General features: G+C 42.4%; 2 protein-coding genes across 2 annotated transcripts; both read left to right on the top strand.

The window, feature by feature from the left end:
* Positions 1-8,274: 8,274 nt before the first annotated feature.
* Positions 8,275-9,035, top strand: H1-4 (H1.4 linker histone, cluster member). The gene has a single exon (XM_032338244.1). It carries the CDS (start codon positions 8,346-8,348, stop codon positions 9,003-9,005), a length of 660 nt encoding a protein of 219 aa, XP_032194135.1. The 5' UTR covers positions 8,275-8,345; the 3' UTR covers positions 9,006-9,035.
* Positions 9,036-9,925: 890 nt separating this feature from the next.
* On the top strand, positions 9,926-10,361 carry LOC116587653 (histone H2B type 1-M). The gene has a single exon (XM_032338280.1). It carries the CDS (start codon positions 9,972-9,974, stop codon positions 10,350-10,352), a length of 381 nt encoding a protein of 126 aa, XP_032194171.1. The 5' UTR covers positions 9,926-9,971; the 3' UTR covers positions 10,353-10,361.
* Positions 10,362-14,653: the final 4,292 nt, after the last annotated feature.

Raw genomic sequence — 14,653 nt, forward strand, 5'->3', positions numbered from 1 at the left:
AATGTACAGAGCAGTGTTTCCAGCATTTTCTAGTGTTAAATCCTGGCCTGAGCCTCATGCTGCTGGAAGTCCAGAGGCAGCTGCTTCTTGAGGAGAGAGGCTCACTATCCGGGCTCATGTTTTCTAATAGGGAGCGTGGGAGGCTTTGCGACATCTTAAATCTGAATATGGGGGCTTCCAGAATTTCTCCATAGGGAAAGTTTAGGAACCACATTCTAACTGGGAAATGAATTGGGAGCACTTTATATGAAGCCAAGTCATGCGTTTGGCTGGGGGGAGGAGGAGGGGAAGAAAACAAACAAAACCCCAAACCCTGTGTTGTCCACATCAGAAAAGGGGATGTCCCTAGTGGAGGCCATGGGAGAAGCTGACGAGGATTATGCTAAGGTTTCATAAACAAAGTATGTTGTCCTACAACCTGCTTTCTGTTTCCTACTCCACCCCGTGCTTTCTGCTCCACCCCTAAATCAAAGAAGACAGCTGAGGAATAAACTTTGAAAATATAAAAATAACACCTCACTGTAAAAGGATTAATAATAATAATTTACAAAAGGTGACAGAGTTAGTCACTGGAATCATTTTACCAGAAAGAGAGACAGTACAGAGATCAGCTCTTATAGCTTAAGACCCTAGGTCACTATCAGTTATAGAAGTTACTTCTACAGTCACTGTAAGTCCAGAGAGTTCCTGGAAGAGCTACTATGAGAAAAGGAAGGTTTGCGGTCAGCTAGAAAAATAAGAGTTCAAGAATGATAACTTGTGGGCGCCTGGGTGGCTCAGTGGGTTAAGCCGCTGCCTTCGGCTCAGGTCATGATCTCAGGGTCCTGGGATCGAGTCCCGCATCGGGTTCTCTGCTCTGCGGGGAGCCTGCTTCCTCCTCTCTCTCTCTCTGCCTGCCTCTCTGCCTACTTGTGATCTCTCTGTGTCAAATGAATAAATAAAATCTTTAAAAAAAAAAAAAAAAAAAAAAGAATGATAACTTGTGGGGCACCTGAGTGGCTCAGTGGGCTAAGCCTCTGCCTTCAGCTCAGGTCATAATCCCAGGGTCATTGGATGGAGCCCCGCATCAGGCTCTCTGCTCCTCTCTCTCTGCCTACCTCTCTGCCTACTTGGGTCACTGTCAAATAAGCAAATAAAATCTTAAAAAAAAAAAAAAAAACCTGATCAGCTAATAAACACATGAACATAAAATGAAATCATTACTGTTTAAGTTACAAAGTACTCCAAACGTAACTGTTTAAAATAACCACCATTTTATCATGTCCACAGATACAATGGATCAAGAATTGAGATAAAGCAGAATGGGGTTGGCTTGTCGTCAGGCCATGATTTCAGGACTTCAGCTGAAAAGACTTGAGCGCTGCCAATTGGAATAACCTGAAGACTCCTCTCATATTTCTGGTCCCTGAACTAGGATGTTTCCAATATTGGGACAGCAAACCATGGCACCCATACAAGGTCTCCAAAACAGCTGGGCTTTCTCACAGCCTCAGGGCTGTAGAATCACCAAAGTTCTCATGAGAGAGCTCAGAAACAGAAGTCTGAGGTTTCTAGAAAATAAGGTCCAAGCTGCATTGTTCTAGAGAGCAAGAGACCGGCCTTGCAAGTCACACAGCCTCACTTCCTCCACGCTTGTTGCAAGCGGTCACAAGCTCGCCCAGATTCAAGGGGAAAAGAGTTAGATTTGATGAGGGCACAAGAGGCAAGACACACTGGAGAAAGGAGTGGGGGTCAGAAGACATTGACGCAATCCTCTTTGGAAAATTAAATTTGCCTCATCGTACAACCAGGAGAACATCCAGGAGCAGTAAACTAGATAAGTAAATACATCGGGCCACATTTATAAAATGAAATAAAAGAGGGCAAGTCACCAAACTAAAGCTCTCTGTCCCAATAGAACACAGAGGGATGGTTCTTATCAAGGGAAAAAAGGAAGACAGGAGTAAGTATGCTATGATCTTACATTTATACATTTCAAAACCAGGACACATGAAACCATAATGTTCATGGACATATATCTATGATAAATCTTAGATTAAAAAAAAACCAAAGGAATAATTTCAGTAACATTCCAGATAAAGGGCAGAAAGAGGGCACAGATTATACTACTTCGGTGTCTAGGGAAACTTAGTACACATTAAAAAAAAAAAAGTTTTGGGGCACCTGGGTGGCTCAGTGGGTTAAGCCACTGCCTTCAGCTCAGGTCATGATCTCAGGGTCCTGGGATCGAGTCCCACATCGGGCTCTCTGCTCAGCGGGGGGCCTGCTTCCTCCTCTCTCTCTGCTAGCCTCTCTGTTTACTTGTGATCTCTCTCTGTCAAATAAATAAATAAAATCTTTAAAAAAAAAGTTTTATCATATTTTTAAGAGAAGGATGTTGTTTGTCAATAATAAAGTAACTCACGCTTATGGTAGAAACTTTGAAGAACATAAAAGCTTGGACACAGCAACAAAAATCATCTACATTTCCACCCATATGGACAATCTCTGTCACATTTAGGTATATTTTCTCTTTCTATGAAAAGTGTTACATCATGGTAAGATATGAAGAGAAACTGTTTTTAGAAAACTTTTTATTTTGAACCAGTTTTAGATTTATAAGAACGTTGCAGAACTAGTACAAAAATTCCCTTATATCCCTCAACTGGCTTCCCCTAACATTAATGTCTCCCATAACCATTGTAAAAATGACAGTTCAGGAAATACAACAAAACAGAAGAAAACAAACAAACAAAAGAACAGGAAATGGACATTGGTACAGTATCATTTATTAAACTTTAGACCCTCTTCCAGTTTGACAAACTTTTCCACCACTGTCCTTTTTCTGTTCCTGGATCTTATTCAGGATCCCATATTGAATTAACTGATTGTTTTTCCTCGGTCTGTTCTGGTCTGGAATAGTTCTGTAGTCTGTCCTTGTCTTTCATGACCTTCACACTCATGAGGAGCACTGATCAGTTACTGTGAAGAATGCCGCTCGATTTGAATTTGATGTTTTCTTATGAATGGAGTGAGTTTATGCATGTCTGATGGAAATATCACAACGATGAGGAAACATCTTCTTAATGCAAGAAGTTCTGCATCTCAGCGTGTCTTACTACGGATCGTGTTTACTTGCTCTCTCAGTGAAGGTGACGACTGCTGAGACTAGCCACTGTGCATCTACTACCTTTGCTTCGCTGTTGGCAGGTATCTTGGGCAAGACAGGCAGATACTCTGAGTCTGAGAATCCTGCTGCTCCTTAAGTTCGCACCAAGCGATGTTATCATCCACGTGTGCATTGTACCCGCAACAGGGCAGACTTGTCCCTTCTCCTTCTGTATGTATTTATTTACGGAAACATATTCTACTCGTGGCGTTAAAAACATCCAATATTATCCCTTTTGATTTTTTTGCTCAAATGACACCAGCTTTGGCCATGTGTCACTCCTGGAGCCTGGCCAGCATGTTTTTTCAACATTTCCATCTATTTAAAAACATGTCCTTATCTTCTGGTACGAGGTGCTCCAAGCCCATCCCTTATTCTCCCTGCTCTATCTCCTTGGGATCCACCACTTATCCAAGGAGCCCTGCTTCTTTTTATGTGAGAGTGATGCTTACAAGCCAAAGATTGTGGGCCAGGTATGTTCACTGCTGCGACAGTATCACTATTGGCAGGATGTGTCAGCTTAGAGAGCAAGGAAATACAGGTGTGTATTAATCCGTGCACATACACACAGCTATGTCTCTGTACCTATATAAATGTAGATACACTTCTGCTTCTAATCCAGGCCCCCAAGGTTCATTTCAACCAAATATTTCTTCTTCCACCCGTAAGAACACTAAATCTCATTGTCTACAGCATTTTTATTTCATTGGTCAATTCTAATAGACACATCGGGAGTTTCAGATGGTGAAGCCATGTTCCTGAGATACTTTTATTAGAGGATAACCCATTGAGGATATGATGTTATTCAGTGAGTACAGCTCGGTTCATTTGTTAGTGCTTCTAGTCCATGTGGGTTCCTTCCCCAACCCTATCGCTTATATTTATTTTTTTAAGACTTTATTAATTTTTTGGATAGAGAAAAAACGAGAGAGAGCATGAGAAGGGGGAGGGTCGAGGGAGAAGTAGACTCCCTGTGGAGCTGGGAGCCTGATGTGGGACTCAGTCCTGGGAGTCCAGGATCATGACCTCAGCCGAAGGCAGTCGCTTAATCAACTGAGCCACTCGGGTGCCCAACTTTATTGCTTTTAATAGTTAATTTTGCTGATACATGAAACCATACTATAGTTGTAAGAGTCAGAGTTACACAGACACACTCAACAAACCATTCCTCCCTCCTCACCCCTGCTATTCTGTTCCCCTTTCTCCCTTCTTTCTACTCCTAACCTTCCCCCCATAGATAACTCAACTCCTTTGTTTTTGATTTATCCATTCTGAATCTCTTCTGCATACATAAGCAGAAAATGTGTTTTCTTATAACCTCTTCATTCTCTTACAGAGGGTAATGTACTACGGATACTCTTTTGCACTTGGCTTTTTCACTTAGCCATACATTCCGGAATTTACTCCTTATTACTTCACAGAGATCTCTCTCTCTCTGACTCGTTTCTGTAGCTGCATATTCCACAATTCTGCAAGTACCCTAGTTCACTCAACTACTCTCTTATGTGTGGATATTAAAGTTCATCCCAATATTTTACAGTTCCAAACAAGGCGGCTACAGATATCATATGGTTTGCAACCACACTTCTGATGGCTGAATTAGATTTATAAAAAAAAGAATAAAAATTTTTAAAAGATCTCCAGAAATGTTCTATGCCAAAAGCTAAGATAGAGTACTGATGAAAAGTCCACAAAGGCAAAGTCTGTCCCAACAGAGTTCTACAGGTGGTCTTTACAATGCTGTCGTGTCCGTGCGGGGAAAAAAAACCCAAAAAACCAAAAAACCAAAAAAAAAAAAAAAAAAAACACCTCCCATGAAGAAGTTGGGAAGGGAGCACCATCTGTCTTACAAAAACACCTCTTCTCCAAACTCTGTCTTCGATAAAGCAATCATGGTAACACTAAAATAGCCAAGTCCAGAATTAAGTGCTCGGAACCCAGAACTGTGGAGTAAAGGGAATCAAGCACAAGCTTCACATTCCCTTAAACTTTCTGCAAATCATATTGCTGTTCCTCTTAGCATAACTGATATCATGTCCAAAATAGAAATGTTCACGGAGTGCTCCCCACTTTCCATCACTCAGGGTTTTTCCTAGAGGCTTAAAAAAGGTCAATATTAGGAAATTACTTTTTTAGCTCATTAGAGATTAATGCACTTGAGAATATCTCCTGAGTTCAAGAAATTGCATGAGGAAGACTCCTTCCACTCTGGCCCCATGGTCCTGCACTGAAGAAATACATTTCACCTTGCAGCGGGGGGTGGGGGGGAGGATGGGGAGACAGCACACTGTCAAAAAGCTAAATGAGTAACTGAAGCCAAATGAATTGGGCTCTGGTATTTAATATCCTATTCTATTTCAGAAAGAAAGAAAGAAAGAAAGAAAGAAAGAAAGAAAGAAAGATAGAAAGAAAGAAAGAAAGAAAGAAAAGAAAAGAAAGAAAGAGGAAGGGAAAAAGAAAGAAAGAAAAGGAAGAAACATTTGGCCTCTGCTACTCAATTGATTTCATAACCTCTAATGATTATTCAGAACTTCAGTCTGGAACATACTTTCAGAGCACATGCTTTGAAGCCAGAGAGATGTGAACTGGAATCCTAGACGTACTTCACAGCCAACTCAGAAGTCCTTAGCCTGTGTAAGCCCATGTCCTCCTATGTAAAATAGGGACAATATATCCCAAAACTCGGGATCATTGCATTGACTAAGAAAGAATGTAAGTAGCACAGAGTAGAATCAGCAGTAAATGAAAAGGGTAGGGGGATCATGGGATCATGACCTGAGCCAAAGGCAGCTGCTTAACCAACTGAGCCATCCAGGCACCCAAATGCTTATATTTTAAATATAGATTCCAAAGTCTATTAAAAAAATACATATATATATATATATATATATATATATATATATATATATATATATACACACACACACACACACATGCTCACACACATACACTCCCTAGGTGGTTGAAATATAGCCAGCTGAGCTGGCAGATCAATAGTATAAAGTAGAACCTTTTGGTGTTACTCCTATTTCATCATAGAAGGGTGTCAAATAAATATTTACTTTAGTAAGTGTGAGATTGTTGGCGGTGGATTGTTGAGTCCATCACTTAATTTTACTTATAGGAAAGCACACCATACCATAGGACACAAGCAAACATGAGCTGAAAGATCACAGAATTTGAAGAGCTTACGTCCCTCCAAGTCAGAAATAGTAAGAGATACACAGAATCAAGTCAGACATTGAAAAGAAAACTTCAGTGAGTTGCATAAATTTCAGCCATTTACAAGAGGTATTGTCATTGAAAATGAGTATAACAGACTGTTCTGGGATTGAGTGCCCATATATCAGTTTCCCTAGAAACTATCGACTGGTTTGTTTTAGAACCTTACTCTCTTCCTTTTTAGTTTTATATATATATCAAAGGGCATATTTATTTTTCACTAGCATGCACTAATTACATTGAAATGTTTATACATTAAGGCTTTAAGAACACTGACAATGTACATCACTTTTATACCAGCATTAATTTAAATAACACTAATTTGAAACAATTAAATAATGTTGTATCAAAGATATGTATTCTCTTTTCATTTCAGTAAGAGGGTCTGTTTTGTGTGGAGAAGATTAATAAAACTAAAAGTTAATGTGATGTCCACGGCTGTGTCCAGCTACCCCCACAGAGTAGCATCACATCACTTTACAGCACTGGCCAAAATTGTATTTTGTCTCTCAAGCACATGGCTTGCAACTTTTTCAAGACAATTCCATCTGGACCACTTTCCAGGAATAATTCCTTTAGTGCCTGTCCTTTCTTTAGTACATGTCCATTGCCAACATGTAGTCTTTGCTGATTGGGCAGCTACCTAAACAAACCCATCTTTCAGAGATGTTGCAAAGGATGTCTTCAGAGGGCAATGACTTAACTTGCATAGTCCTTCAAATATCTGTCTCTGAGATGGAAATCTGAACTTGTAATTCAATCCGACATGTAACTTGTTTTCTTTTTTATAGAACTCTGGGAAGCATAGGGCCATAATCCTAATGACTGAAGTCATCCATATTTGGCATGTGGACTAGATATTCATCAACTATCGAGTAATAACAGGGTCTGGGTTTCTCTAATAATGGGAGTAGAGATGTTATAATTTACATTTCTCATTTCTTTCCCCCAACGATCAATGCCTGAATTTCAAATTTAACTCCTTTATTACTCCAATCCTGAAGACTATGCCAAAAGAACTCAGCAACACTGCAAATTCATCAAAGTGCCCCTCCACTGCCAGTGATTTTATGGACTTCATCTCTCTGTCGTGTGAAAATTAATCCTTTTCCATCTGTATACCCTGACCATGTTTTGGGATCCCCTTACCTTCCCAAATATGCTGAATTCGAGGTATCTAAACTCATGGAGCAGTTGTCCAGGGAAAGGAGAAGCAACAGCCCCGCCCCCAACCCTTGGGAGCAGAAAGGAAAAGAATTATCCTAAAGAATTATTTAAAAACCAAGATGCAGCAGACAGAAATAAAACCATGGGTGCATAGACTAATGTCCCAGGGGTCCAAAATCTAACCCCAAATGGGCAATAATTTGCTTGGCATTAAACTAAACCAGTTTGATGAACTCAAATGCCCTCGGCTCAATAGGCAGGACTCTCCGAGGAGCCTGTGTTACTTCCCTCACTTAAGCGCAGATTTGTAATAAAAATCCTAGTGCCAGTGGCATGGTTTTTGGACACATCGGAAGCTAACCACTTGGAGAATCCTATTTGAGAGGTCAGAAAACTCCACACTTAAAGATCGGTTTATAATTTACGAAGAAAATAGAAAGTTTTGTTTCTCTGAGTTGAAATTTGAAGAGCACGGCGGGAAATATTGCAAGTTTTTGGCATAAAGCTTTGTGCTTTCTTCATAATTTGAAACCAGCGTGAAGCCTGAGGCTTCGGGGATCATTTTGTGAGAAAAACCGGGCGATTCGATGTAGAGAATTTTGATATTTTTGGCATTTTTTGAGGTGTAACAAACACAACTCGGGATCCGAGAGGACACTCTGCGGCTGCCAGCGAGGCGGGCTGGACAGCGCACCAATCACCGCGCAGCTCCGCCCTATATAAACGGGAGGGCGCAGCGGCGCGGCCCGAGTCCCGGCCAGTGCCTCTGCTTCCGGCTCGACTTGCTCTCCCCGCGCCCGCCTTCAGCATGTCCGAGACTGCGCCCGCTGCGCCCGCCGCTCCGGCCCCTGCCGAGAAGACGCCTGTAAAGAAGAAGGCCCGCAAGTCCGCCGGTGCCGCCAAGCGCAAGGCGTCCGGGCCCCCGGTGTCCGAGCTCATCACCAAGGCCGTCGCCGCGTCCAAGGAGCGCAGCGGCGTGTCCCTGGCGGCGCTCAAGAAGGCACTGGCGGCCGCCGGCTACGACGTGGAGAAGAACAACAGCCGCATCAAGCTGGGCCTCAAGAGCCTGGTGAGCAAGGGCACCCTGGTGCAGACCAAGGGCACCGGCGCCTCGGGCTCCTTCAAGCTCAACAAGAAGGCGGCTTCCGGCGAGGCCAAGCCCAAGGCCAAGAAGGCGGGCGCGGCCAAGCCCAAGAAGGCGGCCGGGGCGGCCAAGAAGCCCAAGAAGGCCGCGGGGGCCAGCGCCCCCAAGAAGAGCGCCAAGAAGACCCCAAAGAAGGCGAAGAAGCCCGCGGCGGCTGCAGGAGCCAAAAAAGCAAAGAGTCCGAAAAAAGCGAAAGCAGCCAAGCCCAAGAAGGCGCCCAAGAGCCCTGCAAAGGCCAAAGCGGTGAAACCTAAGGCGGCCAAGCCAAAGACCGCCAAACCCAAGGCAGCCAAGCCAAAGAAGGCGGCAGCTAAGAAGAAATAAGTTTCTTTGGCCAACTGCTTTGAAGCTCAACACAACCCAAAGGCTCTTTTCAGAGCCACCCCAGACCTCAGGAAAAGAGCTGTTGCACACTATTAGTAGGGGGCGTGGCGGGAGGGCAGACGCACCGCGGAGGGGCGGCACCTCCAGCGCAGGGAGGTGGTTCTCCCCGCAACGAGGTGCAGCTACAGGCGGCCCCTCGAGGAACTGAATGGTTTTGGGGAGTTGTAGATCCACAGAAGATCGCTGATGTCCCTATACGGTGCGCCGAGTGTTTATTCCCGCCCCTTTCCTTTCTCCGCTGCTGGGAAATGAATTCGCGCACACTGACTGCGAGAAGGGAAGTGACCGTACGGGGAAGGAAAACCGATCTGGAACAGTTTTCGTAGCCACTTTTTTTTTTTCTCCGTCAGTAAAGGCAAAGTATTAGCATAAAGGTGTTAAACACCCCGGCACACTGCAGAGCTCCTGCTCGTAAATCTATTAGGTTGGCGGCCAGGAGATACGTGCTTCTTAAGGAGTATCCGCGTGAGTATTAACTCGGTACCTTCTAGGACCTCAGCAGGGCCACCAGTTATCCCGCAGCCCAGAGTCCAAGTAGAAAGCCATATTTGTCCGCAAGGAGTTGTCTATACCAAAATACCTGAAAGCTAACCTATTCAAAAAAGTTTCATTGGTTCCCTGTGAAATCTACAATGCAAGAGCTTCGCAGGCGTATTTATAGTAGCTTTGGGCAGTCTACTCTAGGTCTTCTCATTGGGTCGAAGCAAAGTAACAAAGCAGCCAATGAAAAGCCGGACCTGCAAGTAGCTTTTACATTCGCATTTGTGACGACACACTAAAATTAATCCAATCGGGAACGAAATCTTGCTAACCTCATTTGAATACCGCATCTATAAATAAACGGGGCTTTGGCGCTCCCGATTATTTTTCTAGCTCTTAGTTCTACTGTTCTAACTTGACGCTAGGATGCCTGAGCCCACCAAGTCCGCTCCAGCCCCGAAGAAGGGCTCCAAGAAGGCGGTGACCAAGGCGCAGAAGAAGGACGGCAAGAAACGCAAACGCAGCCGCAAGGAGAGCTACTCGGTGTACGTGTACAAGGTGCTGAAGCAGGTGCACCCCGACACCGGCATCTCGTCCAAGGCCATGGGCATCATGAACTCGTTCGTCAACGACATCTTCGAGCGCATCGCGGGCGAGGCGTCCCGCCTGGCGCACTACAACAAGCGCTCGACCATCACGTCCAGGGAGATCCAGACGGCCGTGCGCCTGCTGCTGCCCGGGGAGCTGGCCAAGCACGCCGTGTCCGAGGGCACCAAGGCCGTCACCAAGTACACCAGCTCCAAGTGAACGTGCCAAGTAAGCATCCTGTCATCAACCCCAAAGGCTCTTTTCAGAGCCACGCATGCTCTCAATAAATGAGCTGTAATCCTTATTCCGAGAGCTATTCTCGGGATGTCTCCTAAATTTAAATCTGGCTAGGACTTTAATTTCCAAGTCTGCGTAGCAAGTATGTTTTCCGGTTAGTTACAATACCCACCAAAAATTAAGCGCTCACACCAAAAACGGTTCTGTACAGGCATTGTTCCTTTAGTTTCACAAAACTAAATATCAATTTTAAGTGGAAATACCATTCCAAGGGTAGAGGTTTTGTTTCCGTGTTCAGAGCTCCAAATTAATTGTGATGTTCAAGGACTTGGAAAGGCTCTCTTTTTACCTGATGCAGAAAGGGTAGTCTTTGAAAACTTTGTTCTGCTCAGAACTTTTCTTTTTTTTAGCTTATAGATAGGTAATACTGAAAAAAGCTGAAGACAATATGAGTTTTCACGGAAATCTTACCTAGGCTTTTCTGGGACCTTTGCAATTGCTCCCCTTCAGCTGGCGGGGCCAAGGTGGGGGGTGGTGTGCATGGGGGGAGTCTGTGCTGTAATCCAAGGGCACAGAGGGACAGGAAAGGGAACTTGTCCTGTCTTAGGCCTTCAAATCCCATCATCTACTATAGCTTCTCTCCTAGGAAGTCCTGTTTAAACATTTAGTCTTCTGGCAGCATTTAGCTGTAAAGCTCTCCAGGTCACGAGAGAGAAGCCCCACTACTCACTCCCATAAGGTGTCTGACCAACTGGGCAATAGTTACCCCAGGACCAAGGGCCCCTTCTCAGTACCCTGGACTCATTCCCCCTGTCCATGGGAGGCAAGGACTGAGGAGGGAGGAAAGGAAGGGAAGCCCTCCCTAGCAGGATGTCGCTTCTGCTGCACAAGGTCCTGTGGCATAAAAGGTTCCTGCTGCTGGGCAATGGATTATTGTGGGGAAAAGAAATCTGGGGAAAGAAGCTGTGGAGCTAGAGGAAGGGCCAGGAGGAAAGCAACCAATGGTTCAGAGTTCACCAAGAACACTGATGAGAAATTTTTCGTGGTGTAGCTGACAAGCTCACCAGTTACATCCTCACAGTAGGATGAACTGGAAATGAACACACACACATGCCCATACCCACACTCACCATGGAGAATCGCAACAAGAGTGTGCCCTGAGTCTGGGTGCTGAGCGAGGTAGATTCTGCCACCGAGAATTTGGACTACAACTCACTTGTTTCTGCCATTAAAATCACAGGGATTCAGAACACCCAGCCTGAGAATTAATTTAGGAATATCCCAAGTTCAATTTACACCCCTGAGCACCTGGAAAATGCAAATACAGATCCTCTGTAGAGTTCTCAACAAATCCCCACAGGTAAGATAACAAAGAGCATGCAGGAGCAACTTCAAAACCAAAATCAACACACAATTCAACAAGACACTGATCAAGAATAAGAGAAGCACACAATTGGAAACAAAAGGAATAAAAAGAAACAGACTTCAGATTGCTTACTTTAATATATTTTAAAAAGTGGGGGGGGGGGGTGGCGCCTGGGTGGCTCAGTAAATAGGTTAAGACTCTGCCTTCGGCTCACGTCATGAACCCAGGGTCCTGGGATCAAGCTCCGAGTCAGGCTTTCTGCTCAGTGTGGAGCCTGCTCCCCCCCGCCCCCCAGCCTGCCTCTCTGCCTACTTGTGATCTCTCTCTGTCAAATAAATAAACAAAATCTTTAAAAAATATTTTTTAAAAAAGGACTGTTTGAAATATGCTGAGGGACTAAGAATAAAAAGAATTTTTCAAAACGATTTGAAAGAAAAAACACAAATTCTACAAATGAATCTATCTGTATATTAATCATAAGAAAATTAGAATTTTTCAAAACGATTTGAAAGAAAAAACACAAATTCTACAAATGAATCTATCTGTATATTAATCATAAGAAAATTAAAATTGGCTGGATAGGCCAAATAGTCAACTGACCCCAGATGAAGAATTAACATGGACTCTGTAAGCACAGTTGATCCAAAATGTGGGGAGAAAAATGTGAAAGTAATTTAAAAGATCTGGAATTAGGAGTAAATTTGGCTACCATATGTTTAATCAGGGTACCAGAAAGAACCAGAGAGAATGGTACTGGTGTCAATGTTCAAAGATCATAGCTGAGACTTTTTAAGAGTTGGCGGATTATGCATGTAATGAAAAATGAAATAGAGTGAAACTCATACAACCAATGCGGGGATATGCTGTTACACTGTAAACTAAGCCCCATAAATTCTCCCAACAAATGTAAGGCCGATGTTCACAAGGTTCTGCTTTCTAATCGCTTCTGGCACATGACATCAGACTGAAAAACTGTTATAAATTCGGGGGTAGGGGGATTGAGAAATTGATTACTTACATGCACCTTATATCTATTTCATTACTAAATTTTATCAATTCTAATCAATATTTAATGATTTAAAGGCCTGTTTTCATTTTCTTTACACATAATACTATCTCTAGCAAATCAAAAGTTTTATATTCTTTCCTCTATTTCTGTTAATTACTTTTATCACGTTACTGCGTTAGCTAAAATCACAAACTATTTGCCATGTTAGGTGTGCTAGCAGACATCACTGTCTTTGTCTACCTTCTCATGGAAGTGGCTTTGGTAGGTCATGCCTTATGAAAACCTTGTTTGCCTGCATGCAAATGTGAGCGTGCAATCTGTATGTGTTGATTAGTTTCCTTCTAAATATATTTGAAGAGTTCTTATTAGTAATGCTGTGTGAACTGTTGCATTTGATGGAATCATGTGCTTTTCCTCCTTTATCCTGCTACAATGCAGTATAGGTAGATTTCCTAGTGTTCCTCCATACTTGCATTCCCAGGCCAAATTTTATTTCAGGAAATTAATTTCAGGAAATTAGACTACACTGACCATTATCCACAGAGACAAAAACCAATCAAACTCCCACATGATGTCCTGAGGGACTTTTCCTGAGATTATAAGGGATCAAACAGTGGTCTGTTCAGTTGTATAAAACCAGCACATTGCAGGTACTTAGAGAAAATACTGGATTAACTGAATGAATTCATCTGAGAACTCCTAACCAGCTACCTGTACAGCAAATCTCCCATTCATGATGCTTGTAGGAATGTCCAACAAAACTGACAGGTGTGAGAAAAAAAAACAAAAGTGAAAATGAATACAATAGAAAGGAACAGCCCTAGAAAATACTTTGGCTTATGAAAATATAAGAAATAATATGGAAAAATATAAATTAATAAAATTTGCAGTTGAACAAGAAGTTAAAGCTAAATTAATGTATTTCAAAGGTAGAATTTGAATTGATGAATGAGTCATACTTAAAAATAACCTACCATGTTCAAAGTGCAAGGTAACAGATTAAGAGGTAGCAAAAGGATGTTTTAAAAGAAGAAATTAAAGAGCATAATTTAGTCATGAAGACCTTTAAGGAGATCCTTGACACATGTCAAAATTCCCTATTCAATTGTACCATGCCAATGATTCAGAATATTTCTTATAAATCAGTCATTCAAGAGGTAGTCATCGAATGTCTCTGGGCCAGGCACTAGAGATATAAAGAGAGATGAAGTTGTTCTTGACCTTCTGGAGCCCTTAGGTTTGTAGATCATCAAAGAAACTTATAGCTAATTGCTTGCTTTTTTTTTTTTTTTTTTTTTTTTTTTTAAATCATAAGCCACTAAGACCTAAAAAAGTATTTATCACTCTGTGGAAATATGCTGGCAGGTGAAAAGGAGTGGGTTCATATGGAAACTACAAAAATCATTAAATTAAGGCAAAATATTCATCCAAATATGTAAGTAATAAACAGAATATAGTAATACTAATATCGTTGTGATATAGTGCAAAGTTAAGGAACAGTCCCATTAGACTACCCTCATGTCTGACATCCAAAACCATCCTCCTATTTGGTAATTCTCACAGATGGCTCACAGAATTCACTAAAAGTTATTATAGTCAAGGTTGGGGTTTATAATATCAAAAGGATACTGATTAAAAACAAGCTAATTTCACTCCTATGTGGAATTTTAAGAAACAGAACATAGAGGAAGAGAAGAAAGAAATAAAATAAGATGAAAACAGAGAGGGAGACAAACCATAAAAGACTCAACTCTAGGAAAGGAAGTGCGGGTTGCTGGAGTGCGATGGGTGAGGGATTTGGTGACTGGGTGACGGGCATTATGGTGGCCACTTGATGGAATGAGCATTGGGTGTTCTATGCAACTGATGAATCACTAAATTCTACCTCAGAAACTAGTAATACACAAT

This window comes from Mustela erminea, chromosome 4 (genome assembly GCF_009829155.1).
Source record: "Mustela erminea isolate mMusErm1 chromosome 4, mMusErm1.Pri, whole genome shotgun sequence".
In the NCBI taxonomy this organism is placed as follows: domain Eukaryota; kingdom Metazoa; phylum Chordata; class Mammalia; order Carnivora; family Mustelidae; genus Mustela; species Mustela erminea.

Bases quoted from the DNA above. Each gene is read 5' to 3' on its own strand.
- H1-4 (XM_032338244.1), top strand. From the start codon at position 8,346: ATGTCCGAGACTGCGCCCGCTGCGCCCGCCGCTCCGGCCCCTGCCGAG.
- LOC116587653 (XM_032338280.1), top strand. From the start codon at position 9,972: ATGCCTGAGCCCACCAAGTCCGCTCCAGCCCCGAAGAAGGGCTCCAAG.